Here is a 21986-nt window from a genome sequence, read left to right as displayed (position 1 = left end):
GTACTCAGTTTTCTACAGAAGCTTTAATAGATTTAGTCGAGGTTTACACTTATTGGTTTCTGTACAGGATCGTTGGCTCAAAGGCCTGTAGCATCAGTTAACTTTTCGAATTTTTAAGTTGAAGTATATTACATCTACCACTCAAAAGTGTCACATATCAACATGGTATCACCACACTTCATTTAACTGTCCAATAGGAATCAGTTTAGTTATATACAACGGCCCTTTAAACTATTGCAAAAAAAAAAAAGTTGAATTTTCTTACTTAAAAATTCAGTGAGTAACCTGCCTGAGTTGTGTCTCAAACTGCTCTGTGGTGTTTCTAGTGACAAGTTCTTGTTAAATCTCTAACAGAGGTCGAAGTGCGTTTGCAGGTGGTGAGGCCATCTTGTTTGCTTTATTTTTTTATTTATTTTTATTTATTTTTGGCGGTATATACTGACCAGTTACTGGAGCATAGAGCGAATGCGTTAGCCTGACATCTATTCACATTAATACATGTGAGAAGAAATCACTTTATGCTGACAGAAGCTTTTGATGTGTTAACTACAGATTGCGTACCCCTCCGAAGACAAGTTCAGGAGACTCGTGAGAAAAGTTAGCTTGACTAAAGTTCAACTCATCTGAAATCTGCACAGAAGTTTCTGACTTAATCTGAGCTGTCTTCTGGTCTGAGTTGACCTGAAGTCTTTCTGTCAAAGCTACAACTTTTTTTTGAACACAACAAATTGATTTTTTTATTTCTTTGCGTTCGCCTGTTTGAGAATTGATATTTTCGGGGACAGTTTCTCATCTTGGGTCCTCAGCTTCAATTGAGGAGGGATTTGTGGAGTCTGACGGGGCGACAACAGCACCCTGTGAACAGAAAGAAATTCACACCGGTTAGCTGGTCCTAGAGTTAGTGTGAATGATCAATACCTGATCAATGATCAATACTGCAAATTTTTGCTCACCGTCATTGGGTCCCTGAGCGTGGCTCTTAGAAGAGACCACAATCTTTCAGGTTTTCTTTGATGATGATGTCGGTTACGGCATCGAACACAAACTTGACGTTTTCTGTGTCTGTGGCACAGGTCATGTGAGAGTAGATTTCTTTGACGTCTCGGCGCATGTTCAGGTCCAAAAACTGCACTTTGATGTAGTTTCCAGCATCCTCGTAGGTGTTGGGTCCTTAAAGAAGAGATGTCAAGATAAAAGGGAATATTTAATTGATTGTCAATGTCATTAAATCTGCTGTAATTTATGTACGGCGGTGACCTTACCATCGTATTCTGGGAAGCACATGCTGAGATGAGCTTTCTTGATTTTCTCAAGGAACACGTCTTTCTTGTTGAGGAAGAGTACGATGGAGGTGGTGGCGAAGTAGCGGTGGTTGCAGATACTGTTGAACAAGTGCAGACTCTCGTGCATTCGATTCTGAAGGAAAAATATAAGTTTATTCACCAAGTCACCAAGGATAAGACGTAAATTGTGTAGCATATCAAGTGTGTTATACAACTGCTATCATACCACTTCATCATCCTCCACCAGCACCATGTCGTAGGCGCTCAAAGCAGCAATGAAGATGATACAGGTCACACCTTCGAAACAGTGAATCCACTTCTTCCTCTCTGACCTCTGGCCACCCACATCAAACATTCTGCATGGAAACAGAAGCGTGTTATCTTTAGGACATGCCATCGAACACAGCGGGAGCCTTGCTAATCAGTTATTGGTGCTATTCTCCGTAGAAACAAAGCAGCGATTCACCTGAAATTCAGATCTTTTAAGCCGAACTGGGTCTCAATGATACCAGTGGTCTTCACTCTTGATCGCAGCACATCCTGCTCAGTGGGCACGTAGCCTGGCTGGACCAGTCGCTCCAAGTCGTTCAGGTAGCTGAGGATAATAAATGACATTCATTCAAAAACAAACACTATGAGACTGTGAAACAACTCTAAATGTCAGCTTGGGTGATTTCTTACTATCCAGCGGAGTCGTTGAGTTGGTACTCTGAGGCCCTGTCGAAGCACGCCTGAATGCCAGAATCCTTCCACAGGCGCAAAATGATGTCTGACAGCTCTTTAGGCATGGTGCCTTCCTCAATGGTGTCTGCAAGGTGCATGAGTTTCCTGGCATCGTCCTACAGTGTGAATGCAAGAGGACAGAGACACATACAAGTTACAGTGTGCTCGGTCATTTGCAAATATGAGGCAGTATATCTCAGCTGTCATTACCTGCTGATCAGAGTGGCCAAAGTTAATATTGAGTGTGGTCATGGCCTTCACGATGGCCATGATGGACTGAAGGGTGTTGCTGTAGATGATGGTAATGAACTCCAAGCACTCTTCAAGTGAGTAACCATCTTTGTGGATAATTCTGTTGAGAAAATATAGTTTTATCATGTTATTTACTTTCAGCATGATAAGAAAACGGACATTTATTCAGAGGAAAGTCAAAGTTCTTACTTCATCTGTTTGACGATTGTGCTTTTGCCTGATTCTCCAGCGCCTATATGAAAGAAAACACTAAATGTAGTCACTCGCATCGAATAATCAACTACGCTTCAAAAATCTTTTCACATTTTCTTTTTCTTAAACATTGTTTTTGTGTTCTGTCTTTCCTTCACATCTCATGGTATTCATCAGACAGTAAGATCCCAACATGTCACAACACCTCCTACTTCAGATTTAATCTCGTTCAAACCTGATGTCTGGGGGAACTTTTTCTGGTCCCTGACCTACATTATCACGAAGGGATGAAGCTGAGTTTCATACACTATCTGTAACAAGCTGGCGGCTTTTCAGAACAGCATATCGAACTGCAACAATACACGGTAAGCTTGTATTTGACAGTTCTTTTAAATACAAGACACACATTTTTAGTGAACAAAATTTAATTGAAAAAAAAAAACTCACCTAAATTCACAAATCTTACTCATTTCTCTCATCACTCATACAACAACCCACCGCTTTCCATCTATGTGGGTTTGGCATTTGAATGCTACAGCTACTGACACTTCTATAATTCTGGATTGGGCAGTAGAGTATCTGTGTCCTTCAGGGTTAAGCCCTTTGTGCTGGAGGACTTGTTTTAGGATTAACTAGGGATTGGGTTGAGTGATTATTAAAGTGTCTAAGCAATTCAATGACACAGGTTATTAAGCCTTTACTTGACTCAAACATACAGTGTGTCTGCATGACAGCCTGTGGAAATGCGCTGGCTCTGCAGATTAGTCATTTTTTAAAGATTCTTATTCTAATTGCCCACAGAGTTTTCTAATCATTTTATACTAACAACAACTAGTATTTGTGTTGAGTATTTATAAGTATGGAAAAGTGTATGAAAAATGAAAAGAGAGACAAACTGATAAATATTACTACAAGGGATAGGTGTTGTTATGGATGTTTTATCTTCTCATCCCCAACATTTTAACAAGAGTAATACCACACTTACTGTACAGTTGAACAGCTAGGTTAACGATATCTTATACTTCAAATAAAAAGTAGCTTCATTCCCACTATGGGGCCTTCCGGGGCCCTTAAATATGTGTAACCACATGTTGAGGTTTGCTGTTGAGCCACTGAGCCAGCCTGACTGTCTTTACCTAGCAGCAGCAGCTTGACAGTTCTTGCATCCTTGTCGGCATCCTCCTTCAGCTTTTTCTCCAGCTCCTTGGAGCGTTTCTCCTCGGCGCTCGCTCCAGCCCCCATCTTAGTTTTCCCGGCTCAGGCCCCTCTGCTCAAAAAGCCAAATGTCAGGAAAAATGGAAGTAGGTCCCAGCTGATCACCTACTGCCCGACCGGTGCCGTCAACTATGCAGCTGATGCGTCAACCGCCTGCAGCAAACACTGGAGGATGATGGAGTATTTTCCTGTCTTAGGAAAGGATTTTGGGCATCTTTTCCCCACCTGACCGGAGATGACCAATGGAGCACAAGGACAGGGGTGTTTTAGGGCAGAGCGAAAGGTGTGAGGAGAAGCAGACATACATCAGTGTAGGAGTGATCTAACCTTTAGGGGGACTTTGCTGTGCTCAGCGGAAGATGAGAACATCGGCTCAAGTGCTTATCTCTCTATGCTGTTCTTAGGTGCCTTTAAAAGAGAAGAATATTTAGCTCAGTAGTTTGGTCTTTCTGCCCATCTGGGAACTTAGTTACCCACACATTCATCCCATATCAGCACCAAAATAAAAATGTAATCCGATGTTGGAATAAGTGGTGGTTTTATATGTTTGGTGTTTCCGAGGGGACGGTTGAGGGGGGCCAACACCTTTTCAGTCTGTATTAAAACAAAATAAACAGTCTCTACACGATATACAATCTCAGCCCATGTGATTAATGTAATACACAATCAGAGCCTCACCTCTCAGTGCAAACACAAAGAAAGACAAACTGATATTTCTTATGAGGTTCTGCAGACTGAAGGGTGAGCTTTGAAGTACTTACAGGGCTTTGCAGTTTCACCTGACAGATCTCATTGACCTCAATCTGAAGCTAGTTAGGGATCCTAATCTACTCACTTTCAATTATATTTGCATGCATGCACAGTATGTCTGTGTGTGTATGTCTGTGTGTGTGTGTGTGTGTGTGTGTGTGTGTGAGAGAGGGAGAGAGAGAGAGAGAGAGAGAGAGAGCATTGCACTGCATTTTCCTACACACACAATAACTTCATGTTTTCTTTTTAGCAGTTTTTATGTCATGTAACACTTGTGTTTAGAAAAGTGAACTGTACATAAAGTTTATTATCACTTGAACTGTCATGTTCTGTGAGGAGTATAAGAGTGATGAAGCTCCTGAGTCATAACCTTGAATGAAAACAGCTGCAGATCAGCAGTGGTGGAACGTAACTTTGTGCATTTACTCAAGTTAAATCTGAATCTACTTGTGCTTTCCTCTTATGCCGCTTTATACTTCAACTCTACATTTCAGAAGGAATTACTCTAATGTTGTAAGGTCCTGACCTTACTCTGAAGTTTCCTGAGATAATGTAGGTGTGATTTGGCACTACTGAAGCGAATTGAAGTATTGTACTGTTTTTCTCCACTACATTTATCTGTCAGTTATTGAGACTAGATCTTACATATAATACATATGGTGAACTAAAAAAAAAAAAAAAGAAAAAAAAAGTAATAAAAATAATGATATAAAATGTAATCAAGCTGTCGATATACCAGTATAGATGATAACCATATTTTGAAAATGAAATATTGATATGTTAATACAATATGATAGTACAGTGATGGCAGATGTTAGGCCTTGTGGATCTTTTATTTATCACTTCATCTGGTTGTTTTTTCACTATCTATTAATTATAATTATTCTTTTTGTACGCTTTTGTAGAGTTATGGCTACAGACTCTCTCTCCACCTCCATCCATCTACAGTTGTGTGAAAAAGTGTTTGCCCCCTTCTTGATTTCTTATTTTTTTGCATGTTTGTCACACTTAAATATTTCAGATCATCAAACAAATTTAAATATTAGACAAATAACACAAGTAAACACAAAATGCAGTTTTTAAATGAAGTTTTTTTATTATTAAGGGGAAAAAAAAAAATCCGAACCTACATGGCCCTGTGTGAAAAAGTGATTGCCCCCTAAACCTAATAACTGGTTGGGCCACTCTTAGCAGTAACAACTGCAATCAAGCGTTTGCGATAACTGTCAATGAGTCTTTTACAGCACTGTGGAGGAATTTTAGCCCACTCATCTTTGCAGAATTGTTGTAATTCCACCACATTGGAGGGTTTTCGAGCATGAACCGCCTTTTTAAGTTCATGCCACAGCATCTCAATCGGATTCAGGTCGGGACTTTGACTAGGCCACGCCAAAGTCTTCATTTTGTTTTTCTTAAGCCATTCAGAGGTGGACTTGGTGGTGTGTTTTGGATCATTGTCCTGCTGCAGAACCCAAGTGCACTTCAGCTTGAGGTCACGAACGGATGGCCGGACATTCTCCTTCAGGATTTTTTGGTAGACAGCAGAATTCATGGTTCCGTTTACCACAGCAAGTCTTCCAGGTCCTGAAGCAGCAAAACAGCCCCAGACCATCACACTACCACCACCATATTTTACTGTTGGTATGATGTTCCTTTTCTGAAATGTTACATACACCTTCCAAAAAGTTCAACTTTTGTCTCGTCAGTCCACAGAGTATTTTCTCCAAAAGTCTTGGGGATCATCAAGATATTTTCTGGCAAAACTGAGACGAGCCTTTATTTTGTTTTTGCTCAGATGTGGTTTTTGTCTTGGAACTCTGCCATGCAGGCCATTTTTGCCCAGTCTCTTTCTTATGGTGGAGTCATGAACACTGACATTAATTGAGGCAAGTGAGGCCTGCAGTTCTTTGGATGTTGTTCTGGGGTCTTTTGTGACCTCTTGGATGAGTCGTCGCTGCGTTCTTGGGGTAATTTTGGTCGGCCCGCCACTCCTGGGAAGGTCCACCACTGTTCCATGTTTTCGTCATTTGTGGATAATGGCTCTCACTGTGGTTCGCTGGAGTCCCAAAGCTTTAGAAATGGCTTCGTAACCTTTTCCAGACTGATAGATCTCAATTACTTTGTTTCTCATTTGTTCCTGAATTTCTGTGGATCGCAGCATGATGTCTAGCTTTTGAGGATCTTTTGGGCTACTTCACTTTGTCAGGCAGGTCCTATTTAAGTGATTTCTTGATTGAGAACAGGTGTGGCAGTAATCAGGCCTGGGTGTGGCTAGAGAAATTGAACTCAGCTGGCGCGGCCAATCACTTTTTCACACAGGGCCATGTAGGTTTGGATTTTTTTCCCCTTAATAATAAAAACCTTCATTTAAAAACTGCATTTTGTGTTTACTTGTGTTGTCTCTGTCTAATATTTAAATTTGTTTGATGATCTGAAACATTTAAGTGTGACAAACATGCAAAAACATAAGAAATCAGTAAGGGGGCAAATACTTTTTCACACAACTGTATATCTACATCCATCCATCATCCATATTTGAGTCCAATTCGTTTAAAAAAAACAAAACAAAACGCATAATACACCAAGTTAAAGATGATTTTTACATTATTGTTAGTTATTATTATTATTATAATATATCGCAAGTTCTTTTTGCCATGACAATTGTGTAGTGAAAATCTGATATCGTGACAGCCCTAATATGTAACAGTAAATCATTCACACTAGTGTAGTACTTGTACTACACTAGTGTGAATGATTGTACTTGGAGTACTTCACAGTGTGGTATTACTACTAAGTAAAGGATCTGAATGCATCACAACACAACAAGCACTGAAATCGATGCATTACAATACATAGACACAACAAATCCTGGAGACTGTGTGCCCACCATTGTCAAACAGAAGAGAACGTGTGTTATTATAAAATATAGAGCTTTAATTTATTAGTCGGCAACATTGATGAGGAAGAAAAGATAGAAGTAATTTTTTTACAAGTCATTACAATAACATCAACTGTGCATTATATCATACATTACTTTACCTCAATGACCCAGAGCAAAGTCCGCCAGACAGAGAAAATAAAATAGATGCACATGTTTGAAATATATGCAAATTATTTTTGCACATTTCTGAAAACAGGAGAGAGGGGAGAGAGAAAAAATGACTAAGAGACATACAGAGAGAGAGAGAGAAAGGGAGAGAGAGCGAGAGAGAGTGAGGATTTATAATCACACTCTGACCTTTCTGTACCTTCAGTATTTCACACCATTAAAAAGGTGTGAGCACATCTTTCTTGCACTGATAGTATTTCCATATTCCCACAACGAGAAAGACATTCACTGACATCCACAGCAACGTAGCATTTTAGACAAATACCATATACATACACTGTACATGCCATGCACAATGAGAAGCCACCTTCTGAAGATTGTGGTACAGGTTTCTCTTCAGGTTGGGGCGGTGATCAGCTTGTTAGTGGTTGTACTTGTGACATTTTTTTGTCTTTTTCTTTTTTTTTTACCTTTTTTTTTTTTACTGTATGGAAGCTCCTCAGTACAAACAGTTTTATATGAAGTCTGTGGCATGGTTGATAGCAGGATGGCACTGCACTAGACTGAAAGCTCTGTTGTGAACCAGCTGATAACAGTTAATACAGCACCAATAAAACAGGCCAGTCCTCAAGCACTGAAAAACAACACATTTGTCACTGTAATCTAACTGAAGTTTAGACTGCTTATGTGGCCAAACACAATATTCACTTTGTGAAACCAATATTTAGCATAAAACTGGTAGGAATGCAAACTTTGGATTCATTTAGAGCTAAAAAAAAATCCTTTGAGCATACAAACTGCATGCTCTCTCTTATATGAATATACTGCAAAATATGCCACAGATACATGTGAAGTATTTACTGTTTATCATGATCACCAATTTGGCAACAGAAGGTGCTTTGTCTCTAATAGTTTTTTATCACAAACTGTCACAAACTCACATATAGCTGCCTGCTGGAATTTCTTATCTCTGAAGAGAGAAAAGAGAAGGCAATGTTATATTTTCAGCTTTTGTGTCGTTAAAAGACCCTTTCCCCCAAATAAAACAGCTTATCACAAAGATCACGTTTGTTAAGGATACAACATTGAGATGTGATATTCACATATAAACAAAAACAAACACTTGGCAGCAACTGATTTTGGAAGAATTTGGGACGAGGGATGTAACATCATTACTCGAGGCCAGGCTGGACCACATCGGTAAAAGGAGAGAGACGTCACAGAGGCTTTTCATTCACATGTGACTGTATGACCGTGACAAGTTGTCACAGCTGCAGTCTGTGGGCATTTCTTCTATCCATGAATGTCCCATGAAATGCCCTCATCTTTTCATCAAAAAGCTTGTATCTCGCAGTAAAAAACAAACAAAAAAACAAACAAAAGAACACTGTCCGATATACAGTAGAGTTCTGGTGAAGGAGTTTAAGGAAGCTTGAGCAACTTCCTGACTCGACCTCCAGCTTAGACACTGAATACTGCCAGCAGTCATGTGATCCAACATGGTCGCCTATAACAGTTTCTGAACACATGTCCATCGGTCCTTGTCCATGTGTGGATACTTCCAATGTCCTGGGTTATTGTTGCTGTTTCTCAAAAACACCAAACATAAAGATATTCTCAACATAATAACACATTGTAATAAACAAATAACACTAACAATAATATTATAATAACAACAATATTTGCACGATTTACCTATTCACAAAAAACATGTTTTCTAGATAGGTACAAAGAATTACTTTTTACAACCTACAATAAATATTGTGTACTTTTTTTAACAGTTACATAGAAACTGTTTGATGTTGTTGCTTTTGGTTGCAATGTCTGTCTTGTCCATTACGATAATTAGATTTTTCTATCATTTGACTGGAGTCATTCCCCTAAATGGAGGGTTGCAGTGTTTAGGAGGTTGTGTGAACAGGTAGACAGGAGGGGATGTTTGAGGATGATGGGGTGTGTGTCAAGCTTCTCATGTCTCAGCTGGAGTTGTTTGCTCATCATGATGCCGACGGTTGCGAGGCTTCTTCTGTTCCTTCAGCTCCTTCAGGCTTTTGGCTTTGTTGTCCCCGAGGTTGCCCTCTCCGAGCTGCCAGTAATCCTGGCAGTACTGGTTGATCAGGCCCATCTCCGGCTGACTCAGAATGGTCAGCAGGTCCTTATACTGGCCGGCGCTCGGAGTCCAGGCGCTGGACTGGAGCGGAGGCAGGGCCGGGCTGCCCGTCTCCACCAACACGTTGTTGACTGTGCGGCTGGAAAGGACCACGAGCTGCAGTTTGACCAGCGTGTGTTTGAAGTTCTTCTCTGTGGACGTGCACTGGTAGATGCCGCTATCAGAGGACTGCAGCGAGCGGATCAGGAGGCCCTGTTCTGTTTTCAGGATGCGGCCCTCTGAGCGGATCTGGAAAGAGCAGGAGGACAGCAAAGAAGACAGTCTGAAAAACTTAACAAAAGCCAAAACACTGAACCTATTCAATGTACGTGTTCGCAAAGTGAACAACTGGCAGCTAATTGCTTCACAGTGAAAGTTTTGCTCACCTCTTTCCTCCTGTCGCTGTTTTCCTTCTGCAGGTGCCACTTCAGAGACACATGAGGAGACCTGGCCTGGCACTCCAGAAATGTAGTGCTTCCCTCCACCCCATACTGCACTGCCTCCAGAGTATTCTTGTTTGCTATAAAACAATATGCAAATATATTTTATGTAGTATTTCTTTGAAAATATATAAAATATGTGAAGAAGACAGATAGAGGTAGGGAAGAAACAAATAAGAACAACAAGCCAATAAATAATAGACAAACTGGACACTCACCATTGGAATTATAACCTCTGCATTGGCGGATTGGGTTGCCGTACTTTACATCCTGTCGACGGCTCCGTCTAGAGGGGTCAGATCAACATACGAAAATAAAAAGCTTAACTTCCACATATTTTAAAAAATGTCACATGTGCTAAAAACAATGCGCAGGACAGAGAAATTTCCTATGCCAAACACTGCACTGTACCAAGGTGCGCCTGCCTGTCTACACTATCTTGATCCTCACCTCTTCTGTGAGGCTGAGTATCTTGAGCAGGATTTGCCGTCCCAGGCGCAGTACGGGTCTCTGGCCAGACAGCAGTCAGCGCAGGCCTCCCCGTACACATCACAGCGATGGAGAGCCAGGTGGGTCACGCCCAAGACTGACCCTACGTACAGTTGTTGCTATAGTGAAACACATGTAAAGGTTAGGATATAAAAACAGAACTCAGGTGTACACTGACTCTATATATTGTCTATAATGTGACTGTTTTGGTGTAATTTATGAATACTTCTTAGTTGAATTATTGATCCAAGCAGTTTCCAGGTAACTCACCCGTTTGGATGAAATCTTCATGGTGGTAATTGGTGTGGGAACCTGCAGAGATACAGTTAAAAACAGCTTTAAATAAGCGGACAGTGAATATCAAAAATTATCATTATTATCTCAGGCAACAATTAGAACATACACTTACACGGAGAATGGGACAGACGGAGGGGGAGAATAAACAGAATAAGATGGGGTGACTGACCTTGAAGACCTCCACTTCCTCTAAGACCAGCTCCTCTGTCTGCAAGTCGTCTCTAGGCAGGACTATCACTTTCTGGACCGTCCCCCGATCTGTAAAACAGAAGTGAGAAGCACCTTTAACTCGCTTACCCCATGAAATTTCTTAATATTTATAAAATCAATATTTCAAACTGAGAATAGCTTTGAGGGATCCCACAGTCTGACCCATCTGTGTTAAAGAGGGAAAGACACATCCTCAACTTGTGCGTGAACCTCAACATACAGATCCAACACTAGAGTATTTATACATAATATAAACTTGATGACTACACAATGATATGACTGCTGGATTACTGGACAGTCATCCCATAATGTCACTGACCTGTTCCCAGGAAGAGCACCTCGTAGCTCCCGTCAGCAGCTGTCACTTGGTCCACGGCAATTGTGGTGAACTCATAGTCCACGTTGGTTCTGACCACCAGGGGGCGCTTGTGCACCGGGTATACAGGATTGTACATGGTGGGGTGGTTTCTCATGAAGTTGATAACCTCATCTGGGTAATCCTTTGTGGATTTCATGTTGGGGGTGAAAGTGCCTCCAGGACACTACAGACAATAAAGAAGTGCAACTGTCAAACCTGCAATTTACCAATTTACCTTTTGCAGTAAAAACTTGTTCTTGTAAAAATGATGACAGAGAATTTTCTTTATGATGTGAGAAAGGGTGTATTCATCATTTTTTATTGTTTATAACTCACAGTGCCAGGTCGTGGGTAGGGAATCTTCCCAGTGTATGCCACCCACTGGTAGTTTGGCCCTTCCTTGTGGGCAAAAGGCCCATTGAAGACCATACGGATGTCGGCCATGGAGTAAACGCACACTGCCGAGCCTTTAAAGACGGATCTGGAGGAGGGCAGGAGAAAAAGGGTGAGCACAGAGAGACAGCAGCGAGTGGATACAGATTAACTCACTCCCTGAGATAATTACTGTGGGCGCTCTCTGCGGCTGGTAGAATCTACTTCCTTCCCACGTACTCAGCCGGCCTCTTACAGGAACGCACCGAAACATTATGACGCACAAACACACTCTCAAACCAACTCAACTAGAGTCAAGCTGTCTGATACACTGACATACAAACACCCACGTACTGCAGAGAATCGCCAGAGCTCAGGCTCTCGCTGCTGTGTGGTGGGTGTACTATGTTTGTAACTCCTGTCATGGGCCTCTATCATTAGCACCACATGTTTTTATCAGCTGGGTTTAAAATGTGAGTGATGCCTGAAGACAGGATTGAAACAATACCAGTATTTGTTTCTCAAATACATTAATCAAGACATGTTTATTATGACTCAGTGCGCACCTCTCCCCGCTTGTGCGCAGTCAGAATTTCAATTTACATGTCTGCTTGTTTGCCTTGAATTTTAATGCTATGTGTTGAATGACAACTTACTATCAAACCTGACCTATGAGGAACTACAGGCTCAGTCAGTCTCTCAGAGGAGCGCGACTCCCTCTGGGCTCCAGATTCACTTTCTGTCTTGTCTTTGTAGCCTGAATCTGACAAGGCCATGCATGCGCAACACAGCATTTCAATATCAGAGAGAGCTGACACCTTCAGGCTGAGTGGAAAAGAATAGAAAACTGCAGGAGGAAACCAAATTATACCTTTCCTCCAAAACTGCATGAAAGTTAGAGAGTTTGAGAAAGCTGTCAGTCACTCACCCGGAAACTGAGAAGACTCCGTAGATGACAGGATTCTTGGTGTCTTGAGTTGGCTGGATGTAGACGTCCCCTAGAAGAAAAAGAAAAGAATTTATAGTCACAGCAATAAACCGGGAAAAGCAGCAGTGGAAGAAGTATTCAGATCCTTTACTTAAATAAAAGTACCAATAAAACAATTTAAATATAGTCATTAAAAAGATAAAGTCTGGTATCCCAAATTTTACTTAAATAAAAGTAAGTAAGTATTATCCGCAAAATGTGTCGTTCGAAAAGCTCGTTCATACGTTTGAGCATTTTACTGTTGTGGCTGGTTGGAGTGGGGCTAGTTTGAACAACTTTGTATAAAGTTAGATCGTTTAGTCCCAGACTAGGGTGTTCCCCACCCTCACCCAATGTCAGCTGGGATTGGCTCCAGCCCCCCAGCGACCCTACAAGGATAAGCGGTATAGATAATGGATGGATGGATGGATAGTCCAAAGGGTCACAACATAAATCTGACATTCATGTTGCAGGAAAGATGAAAAGTTCTGCCGCATAAAAATGTTCATATAACTTTTCTCTGATCTTCTTGTGAAATAAAATTGAGAATTTTACATCTTTGGCCTTCAAACAGTTAAATGAAACCATGTGAGAAGTTAAGAGGAGAAATCCAGAGACACCTGACACACATGACAAGAGAATCACTGCTTTTTTGTAAGGGGTCCCAAGAAAAGCAGGTTGAGAGCCACTGGTTAAATTCTTACAAACGCTTTAACAAGTGTGTGTTTGTATGTAAAATCTCAATCTGCGTAGTAGCTGCAGCTGTCAGATGAATGTAGTTGACTAAAAAGTACAGTATTTCCCTCTGGTTAGTGGAGAAGAAGTATACTACAAAATAGAAATAGTACCTCAAAAACTGTACTTGAGTGAATATATTAAATATAATGAGAGGGCAACTTTTCCTCAGAAGCACAATAACGATCACATGATGAGTGGTCAGTGAAAGAAAAGTAAATATTAATGTCTGCGTCTTGTATCAAAGTCTTTATTAGTTCCCAGATTCCACCTGGTTCCGACCCAAAGTAACTGTAATTGTGACATATAGAGATGTTATTGTGCTTCCTACGAGGGGGAGTTAAGGGAGAGTTTCCTCGCGAATTGCGGTTACCAGAGCCTCAATGAGATCTTGAACCCAAACTCTTCCGCAGCTGAAACTACCCTGTCTCAGCGGGGAATATAAGTGAAATAGAGATCTCTGGTGAAACATGGCTTTAATAGGAGCCATATGCATCTGATGACTGTAGGGGTTGAGGCAGTTGTGAACCCTGCATATCCTCTGATGGCTTAATGAGAGAAAAGTGCAAGGAAAAACAATGAGGAAGAAAACTGAAATAAATTTTGAGTAGACAGGTTGAGTAGAATAACACCTCACCCTCAGTTCAACACGTAGGTCCATTTATATCTTTGCATCAGTGGGAAACTAGTGAAGTGAGCTCAGACCACTTGTCTCAAATGGCCTTGAACAGTTAGGACAACAATTATCAATAGTCAAAAGGTCCTTGGAAAAATAACAATTACAATGAACAGGCATGGAATCGTATCCTCTCCTTTATAACCTGAGGTCTTTTTCATGGTTATCTGTCAAGCTCTTAATATGACACACCACAGTAAGAATGCAGAGCCGCCCTCTCATATTTATCTCTCAGATATCACCTGAATGAACTTGAGAAAAAGACAAAGAACTAAACGCGAAGCCACAATTATGCCCTTGGAACTGACGGTGAAATGTTGATCCTTGTGCCCTTGGCGTTATCAAGTGCGCACAAAATAAACAGGCAGGAGGCTTAAATTGACATTGGCTTATTTAAAAACATCATTTCTGACTCTGCAAAGCTGCAAAATCCACAAACTCCCTTTTGATCAGGAGTTTTAGTTTTAAAAATCTCCCTACATGCCAAAGTACAAACATGACAGGTAATGGCTGCACACTAAAGCAAAAATTAACTTTTGGCAAACAAAGTAGAAATTCATAACCCATCTGACGCCAGTTTGACAGACCTCCTGGCTACAGAGTGAGCGCAGTGAAAGAGAAAAGAAATAAATCAGGCGAGAACTGGAACGAGTTGCGTCACAGCAACTTTTGTTTCTGATGTGTCAGATCAGACGGAGTCTGTGAAGCACTCGCAGCGTCACATTAGCAGAGAAACATCTCTGAACACAAAGACTGGGGATAAGTAAGGTGCTGTGAAAAGTAAAAACAAAAGAGAGGGTGAAAGATGTGAATAGTCACGGGATGGAAGGAAGGACTGTCAAGCTCTCTAAGAGATGTGCACCGAAAATATTCTGTTGAAATGTCCACTTGGAATAATTACAGAGAAAAAAAAAACAAACAAAAACCAACAACAAACTTCTTCATAAAGAATGAAAGGGTTTTGGGAATTGTGGGCTACAATGACATAAAAAAATAACTCAATGAAAAAACAACGTTTCACTGCGTAATTACATTTCAGAAAAGGCAATAAAACTTTATTGCCCACACATTGGTTCTCGTTTTTGTCTGGCAGACTCTTTCCCCTCTGTCTTTACAATCCTCCTCTCCCTGGGTAAAACACTGAATGCTTTTTCCTCTGTTAGCCTCGGCTCAGCTTCACCATGCGAATGCACTCCGCTCTCTCCCACGAGTCCTCATGCAACCACTCTGATGCCTCTGCCGGTGCCTCCATCGGGACCACAGCAGGACTGGAGACAGAATACATTTCTAGCAGACTGTCTGTGGTTGTGGGAAGGGCGACCACAGAGCTGTGGGATGTCGCACCGCACCTCAGGACTCACAGTGACCTCACCGCGAGTGCTCATCTGCACTGAGACAACAGATGACCTGCTGCGATGTGTGCAGACTCAAAGTGCAGCAGCTCTGAGCGCTCCTCTGTCACTGACACTGAGTGCTCTTAATGCAAAACATACATTTGCAACTTACAAAGCCGAATCAGAGTATAAATAAGAGGTGTTATCATACATTCACCTCACAGCTGTGTTTGATGCACAATTACCGGGTGAATTATTTAATACAATCACAATAAATGGATAAGATCTGAATGTAAACAATTATAACCGACAAATAAAAAGAAACGTGTGCGCATGTTGCTGACCTTCGTCTGTACTGAAGGTTTGAGGCAATAAAAGCATCTGATCAGTCTGCCTTTGTCTGCATTAGTTCTTTGAGTGTGGTTTGCTGTGTCAGGGTCCTGTATACACAGTAAGCCCCATGTTTCATTTCATTATGTTAATTTTAAGATAATTATAGTCTCATAACAACAGCTACAAATCATAGTTACAGTGTAGTTCAAATTCTTCTTTTTTTCCCCATTTTGTGGCATGAAATGTAAACTGGTAGTGTTGGACTCATTTAATGCAAACTATTTAGTTTTGTGACATCTGTCAGCTCAACCACTTCCCTCTCCACACTCTCCCCATAAAGAAGGTAGTCTTTTTTTTGTGAGTTGATTTTAATGTTATTTCTTTTTAAAAAGAAGACTTAAAACTTGATAGATAATTAATTTTGAAGTATCATGAAAATGTGTGTGAATTTGAGTTTTTAATTCCTAGTGAGAGCACATTTTTTCCCCTCAAATTCAGCAAAAAAACAAGGAGAAAAGTAGTGAAAGATCCTCTGCTCATACCACCAGTCACTATAATTTCAAGGATACTACAAATCCCTCCTTAATCCTGTCAGTCATGTGAGTGATGGACAGGCTGCGAAGATCCACAGGGGGTCAGACTGATCCCGGCTGCTCATTACTTTGATTGTGTGTGTGTGTGTGTGTGTGTGTACTTGCTTTTCTGTCTATTGCTTTAAAAAAAAAAAAAGATTCTCTGTAAAACATGTTGATGGTGTTCGAAAGCAGAACGATCACAGTCTTACTTTAAGGACAGCACCTTTCTGGGATGGCGCCTACTGTACAAGAGCCATGTTAATGTTCAAAGGAATATACATGTCAAGATTAACATGTATGAGTCAGTGATACCTTAATCTAAAGCCGCAGCTTCCTTGGGTTTCTTCCCAGTATTGCTGTACATAAGCAGAGACGTGCTCGATGCTGGTTTGCTGGGTGTGTGTCCCTACAGCACAGTAAGCTGTTGGCCTACACACGGCAGCAAAATCTAATGTGGATTAACATCATGGTGAAAGTATGCAAAGCAAACGTGAAGAGAACTCTGCAAATGAGAAAGTTGTTGATACAGAATCTGTCAACAAGACGTCCATCTGGAGATCCTTGTTTTACATTGTCGTGGTTACACGGTCATGTAAGAATTCTCACTTTCCCTCTGCCAAGTTTTTTTTCAGGGCACAGACGTATTCATTATGTGCATAATACTAACTCCAAGCAGATGTATTATACGTTGCCTGAGTTGTATAGATCGATCACATTAAGTGTTTGCAATTTGTCTCTTGTGAGAAAAAGTTTAAAAACGTGCCAACTTTTAGATTATAAATGCTGACTGGAGCGTAAATGGACAAAAAGACGGACGCACGTGGCGAGGGGATGGGGTGCATAATGCCCAGAGATGAAAGCAAGCATCAGAGATCCTCTGATAGGGTCAGGTATGGAGAGAGAACTTTAAAAGAGGGAAACAATGATTCAAACTCACTTAGTTCATCAAAGTGTGTCTCGATGCCGTCGGCCCCAGGCACAGAGCAGATGAGTCGAGCCTTCAGAAACGTGCTCCACTTGTTGACCAGACAGCAGTGCCCGCCGTCGTCATTCTGTAAGGCGGAGACACACAGTAGTCATCCATCCGCCTCAGCGGGAAGAGTCCGTCCAACGTCTGACTAACAGCTGTTTAAAACAACCGTCCAAACTAACTGCACTGGGTCTGTTGTTATTGGACCTCTATGACTAAAGATCAGCTCTCTGTTTCAGCTTGGCCCATCTGCATGAGAGGTCAGCCAACATCTACTACTGAGGTAGAGATTCAAGCCTTGGGAAAATGATTCATGGGCTGGAACTCAACAGACATTACACAGTCCAAAAGATTTGCATGGGTGGAAGAAATACATTTTGGGTCTATCTTTATCTACTGTAACATAGAATAGGGAAGAAATCTGTTTTTAAAATGTATTGTGGTCTTTGGTAGAAGGGTTGCATGTTTTCTCTTCCAGACTTGGAGATGTTTTGTTTTGCTCTTAATAGCCATGCAAGCGGCGTGGCTTTAGGGAGGGCAATGTCAGTTGGTCGGTTCACTGGACTTTGGTCCAGACTGTCGAAACGTTTTAGGATTAACATGAAATTTTCGTTCAGACGTTCGTGGTCCCTAGAGGATGAAGCCTACTGTCTCTGACTTTTCATGTAGCTCCACCAGCGGGTTGACATTTATGTTCAGAATTAACTATCCTATCAGGACTGCCATGAGATATGTGACAGATATTCAAGCTTCCAAGAGAATTAATTTTAATGACTTTGTTGATCCATCACCAGCAGGTCAAAAGTTTTCCTTATTCAGTGACATAGTATCTCATCTAATTTGGATTGGCACCAGATCTTGGACAGATGTTCGTGGTTATGTAATATCTCAACAAATTTGAGACTTTGAGATTTAGTAGAGAGTAGAGATATTCATGGTCTTCAGAGGGTGACTTGCGAAAAAGTTTGATCTAACATTGTACTTTGTTTCGCTAACAGGCTTGCATTGTCATTATATGCATGTAAGCATGCTGATGTAAGCATTTAGCTCAAAGCACTGCTGTGCCTAAATACAGCCTCACAGAGCTGCAAGCATGACTGAAGACTCTTTGCTTTGTTTAATAGGCTATATTTCTTGTAAATTACATTCTTTAGGGATACATTTAGCAAACACAGGAGCATCTTGAGAGACATTTTTCTAAAGTCCATGTAGAGATGATTTGAAAGTTTTGGACACCGTGTCATTATTCGTCTGTCTTTGGTGAAAAACAACACTCCAAGCCACAGCAATACATCACTAAGTAAACAAGGTTCTGGCTTTGTATGTATGTCAGTGCATGTACACAGATGTGGACTAAAGTAAACTCTGCCGCTCAAACATTTCATTCAGAGGAACAAAAATAACAGAATGCTTCACAAAGCTAACTGTTGAGGCAAACAGCAGAGATTTTGCTTTCTAACTGGTAGTTGGTGTGTGTCACGTTTTCGTGCTCAGCAATTACTGGTGATCATGGGGGACTTTCTTTCGGGTTCTCTAAGAGATGAAGAAACAGGCAACAGGCTGTAACTAACCATTATGGAGACATATAAACCTTTCACTGGTGACGATCAACATGAGGTTTGCTGACTGGTTGCGATAACTCACCAGGCAGATCCGCCCTATCCTGGACTGGGTCATGGGACTCTGGCCCATCTCGGAGGCTTTCTCGCGGAAGAAAAAGTAGAGCTTGTCATCATTCTTCTCGGCACTGTCTGGGATGAGGTGTGCATGGATGAATGTGGGATCTGTAGAAAAGAAAGAAAGACGGAGAGAGCATTACTGGCTGTGCAGCACATGCAGCACAGACGTCTAGAGCATCTGCTTGGGGCACAGACTTTGGTTGAAATATTAACTACAATTTATAGCAATATACATCTGACTGTGCTTAAGTAAGGAATAACAATATCCATCCAGGAAGAAGAAAAAATTTAATTTAAAGAAATATAATATAATAGTTAATGCTCTGTGCATATCAACCGTCATCCTTTTTTTATCAATTATTTAAAAGATTCCCAAGTCTGTCTTAAAACAAAATTCACATGCCCATATGCACACTGAAACACGTTCCGGTAGCTGTAATCACTCCTTCCGTCCATACTGACTGTGATGACCTGAAGTTAAGCTAAAGCTAACATGCGGCTTCAACAGTCTGAATTAAGACAAATCAAGTGGATATCTTCCAAAGTTACAGTCTATTTAGTTTGAAATGCCTTTGCATGTCTCTGCACAGCATTTCTTTGCTGAGCTGAGTTGAAGGAATATTAACACAAACAGGGAATTTTGCATACTGTAAATTTGGAAGATACATACTCAATCTTTAGCTAAACTATATATATTTTTGGACAAAACAAGGACTGTGGATCTTGTCTTACATCACTTAGTGGCAGGAAGGGATCTCTCGATAGTCAGTATGAACAGCAAGTAAAAACTGTAAATATGACTACCTGAATATTGTTTTTTAAGACAAACATGAAAAATATGAACCTGTTCTTTAACTGTTGATGAACGAGTAGACCCGGGAAAAAAACCCACTTTGAAACGGATTACATAGCAGGGGAACTCACATTGATGGAAACATCCATGCACATAGTGTATCTTTGCCTCTCTGGGCCTAACGCCCTCACAAACTTGACATGATGACAGTGAACAAGTCACAGTGTGTATGACTTCAGTCTGCAAGTCTAAAGGATGAAGATTTGGATTCAGCCACAGGCATCATAGAAACTCTGACAAAGAGACTGTTAGCCTGGAGCCTGGAACAGTGCTCTAATTGTTCTCCTGTAAACGCACCCCTTAATTTCTTCCTAGTGACAACGCTCAATATGGCATCACAGTGCGCTCCCACTGGCTGACTTACTGGGTCACCACTGGACACACAGGGTGCCCCTCCCCACTGTGACCAATCAGGGACCCAAATGAGGACAAACCAAAACCAAGAGGAGGAGGAGGAGAAGGAGGGAGGGTAGCCAGAAACCATGTAATGGGGGGGAGGGGGAAAGAGATTCCACATGGCTGATTAGCAGGACTCAGGTGTCCCGATTCTGTGTACCACTACCAGGGGACTGTTGTCAGGGCAACAGGGTCAGAGGAAAATCTGGGAGCGAGCAACCCTTTTTTTTGGGTGGGGGAATGGGTGGATGGGTTGGGGTGGGAGTGATTGATTCAGCAACATCAACCAAAAGCAACCGACGAGCATTTATAGTGCTGTGACAATCATGGTTCATTGGAGAGCAGAGGCTAGTCTGAGTCATTATTGACATTCAGTAATTTCCCCCTGCTACTAAACTACTGACCTTGCCTTCAGACTCCACAGGCATGCAATCAGCAATTAGCGCAGTGCATTTTATGCTTCGAGTCAAATGATCAGTGGGTCATGTGGAGCCGGCTGGAAAGATCAACAATCTCATTCCAAGAAGACCCTAGGAATGGACGATACGCTGGGTAATGTGTGGAGGCTGCATGTGGTGGATGTTTCCTGAGACATTAAAGCAAACGTTCTTAAGGAGCTGAGGAATAAATTAAAAATGATGCGGAGAGAGGTGAGTGAGTGAGTGAAAGAAATAATGCTGGGTGCAGACCAAGCCGTGAGTTGAGCCATTACCGTTTAACCATCTGGAGTTGTACTGATCAGTCCTCATGGCTGTCTGCTTCCCCAGCGTACGAAAGATAGCAGAGTCTGTTCCCATGAAATCAATGTAGACTCCTGCATAGAGCTCTCCATCTGTCAGTCACAGAGAAAAGAAGGAAAGGTGTTGCAGAGGTGAAGTCATGTCGGATGAAAACCATTTCATGGTTAAATTAGAGAACATGTTGTCGACCGAGTCTGATTGAAAGGTTATTAAAACGTTGCGTCACCCCTCTGGGTTTCCTCAAAATCAGACTGATGGCACGAACAGTGGCTGTGGCCATTCAAAGTTTTAACTCCACATGATGATAGGACAGATATACATCATACTTCAAACTCTCATCAAACTTCGAGAGTTGTTCAAGTTCAGTTGTGTCAGAAATGGCACATTTGGGTTAAAAAGGGTGACCTCATAATTACACTGTAATTATAATTATATCACACTCATTAGGTCAATCAGTGTAATTTGAAAGGACAGCTGGATTTCCACAGCCAATTTCATGTCAGCTGCATTCATGGCGTATAGGTGAGGGGGCAGTGAAAGCCTGATATTCTAGCCGTTCAGCATCACCATCAGGCCTGCTAGTGCAAAGTTTTTAGCTTCAGATTTTGACACAGACCCCAAGCTATCACGTCTGACATCTGCATAGACAGAAACCTCCTGATCTCCATTTGCCTTGCATGAGAAAAAGCTAGAGTTTAGGATTTCCTGCTGTCTATACAAGTGACATTTTGAGGAGGTAAGTGAGTGCAATAGTAGTGTGAAAGAAGAACAACATCTCCTAACACCTAAACCAGGGAAATTCCAGTTTCCTCTGTTGTGTCAGTGTGGTATGTCTCTGCCCTGCCAATTGTGTAAGAAAACCTGTTGCTGATTTTCTTGGTATTACAGTTTTGCTCGGGTCAGCTGGAACTGAGCTGACATGAGAGAGAGTCTTTGTCCGACCCCCCCC

At 41.4% G+C, this 21986-nt stretch overlaps 2 protein-coding genes across 2 annotated transcripts in view; both read right to left on the bottom strand.

The window, feature by feature from the left end:
- Positions 1–4: 4 nt before the first annotated feature.
- Positions 5–3862, bottom strand: gnat1 (guanine nucleotide binding protein (G protein), alpha transducing activity polypeptide 1). Its single transcript, XM_023410173.2, has 9 exons — positions 3587–3862; positions 2448–2490; positions 2217–2358; positions 1965–2122; positions 1750–1878; positions 1510–1639; positions 1263–1416; positions 954–1170; positions 5–855 (listed from the first exon to the last, which is right to left on the bottom strand). The coding sequence occupies exons 1-8, from the start codon at positions 3690–3692 to the stop codon at positions 980–982; spliced, it is 1053 nt and encodes a 350-aa protein (XP_023265941.1). The 5' UTR covers positions 3693–3862; the 3' UTR covers positions 5–855; positions 954–979.
- A 3466-nt stretch (positions 3863–7328) lies between these two features.
- Positions 7329–21986, bottom strand: part of LOC111657864 (semaphorin-3F-like) — a 51334-nt gene continuing 36676 nt past the window's right edge. The window contains exons 8-19 of the mRNA XM_023410198.2: positions 21010–21129; positions 19014–19153; positions 17337–17451; positions 12708–12777; positions 11744–11888; positions 11369–11591; positions 11009–11097; positions 10813–10854; positions 10504–10661; positions 10272–10339; positions 10000–10133; positions 7329–9862 (exon numbers count right to left, since the gene is read on the bottom strand). Of these exons, the coding sequence (XP_023265966.1) occupies positions 9434–9862; positions 10000–10133; positions 10272–10339; positions 10504–10661; positions 10813–10854; positions 11009–11097; positions 11369–11591; positions 11744–11888; positions 12708–12777; positions 17337–17451; positions 19014–19153; positions 21010–21129 (1733 nt within the window). The 3' untranslated portion in view covers positions 7329–9433. The remainder of the gene's footprint in view (positions 9863–9999; positions 10134–10271; positions 10340–10503; positions 10662–10812; positions 10855–11008; positions 11098–11368; positions 11592–11743; positions 11889–12707; positions 12778–17336; positions 17452–19013; positions 19154–21009; positions 21130–21986) is intronic.

Source organism: Seriola lalandi, unplaced genomic scaffold, assembly GCF_002814215.2.
Source record: "Seriola lalandi dorsalis isolate HSWRI2012SDOR001 ecotype SW California unplaced genomic scaffold, Sedor1 jcf7180002054416, whole genome shotgun sequence".
NCBI lineage: Eukaryota > Metazoa > Chordata > Actinopteri > Carangiformes > Carangidae > Seriola > Seriola lalandi.
The sequence above is the reverse complement of the archived record's forward strand: the minus strand, read 5'-3'. Positions and strand labels throughout refer to the sequence as shown.

Bases quoted from the DNA above. Each gene is read 5' to 3' on its own strand.
- gnat1 (XM_023410173.2), bottom strand. From the start codon at position 3,692: ATGGGGGCTGGAGCGAGCGCCGAGGAGAAACGCTCCAAGGAGCTGGAG. The intron at 2,359-2,447 runs GTAAGAACTTTG...TTTTCTCAACAG, and splicing joins ACAATCGTCAAACAGATGAA to AATTATCCACAAAGATGGTT. The intron at 1,879-1,964 runs GTAAGAAATCAC...TATTATCCTCAG, and splicing joins CTCAACGACTCCGCTGGATA to CTACCTGAACGACTTGGAGC.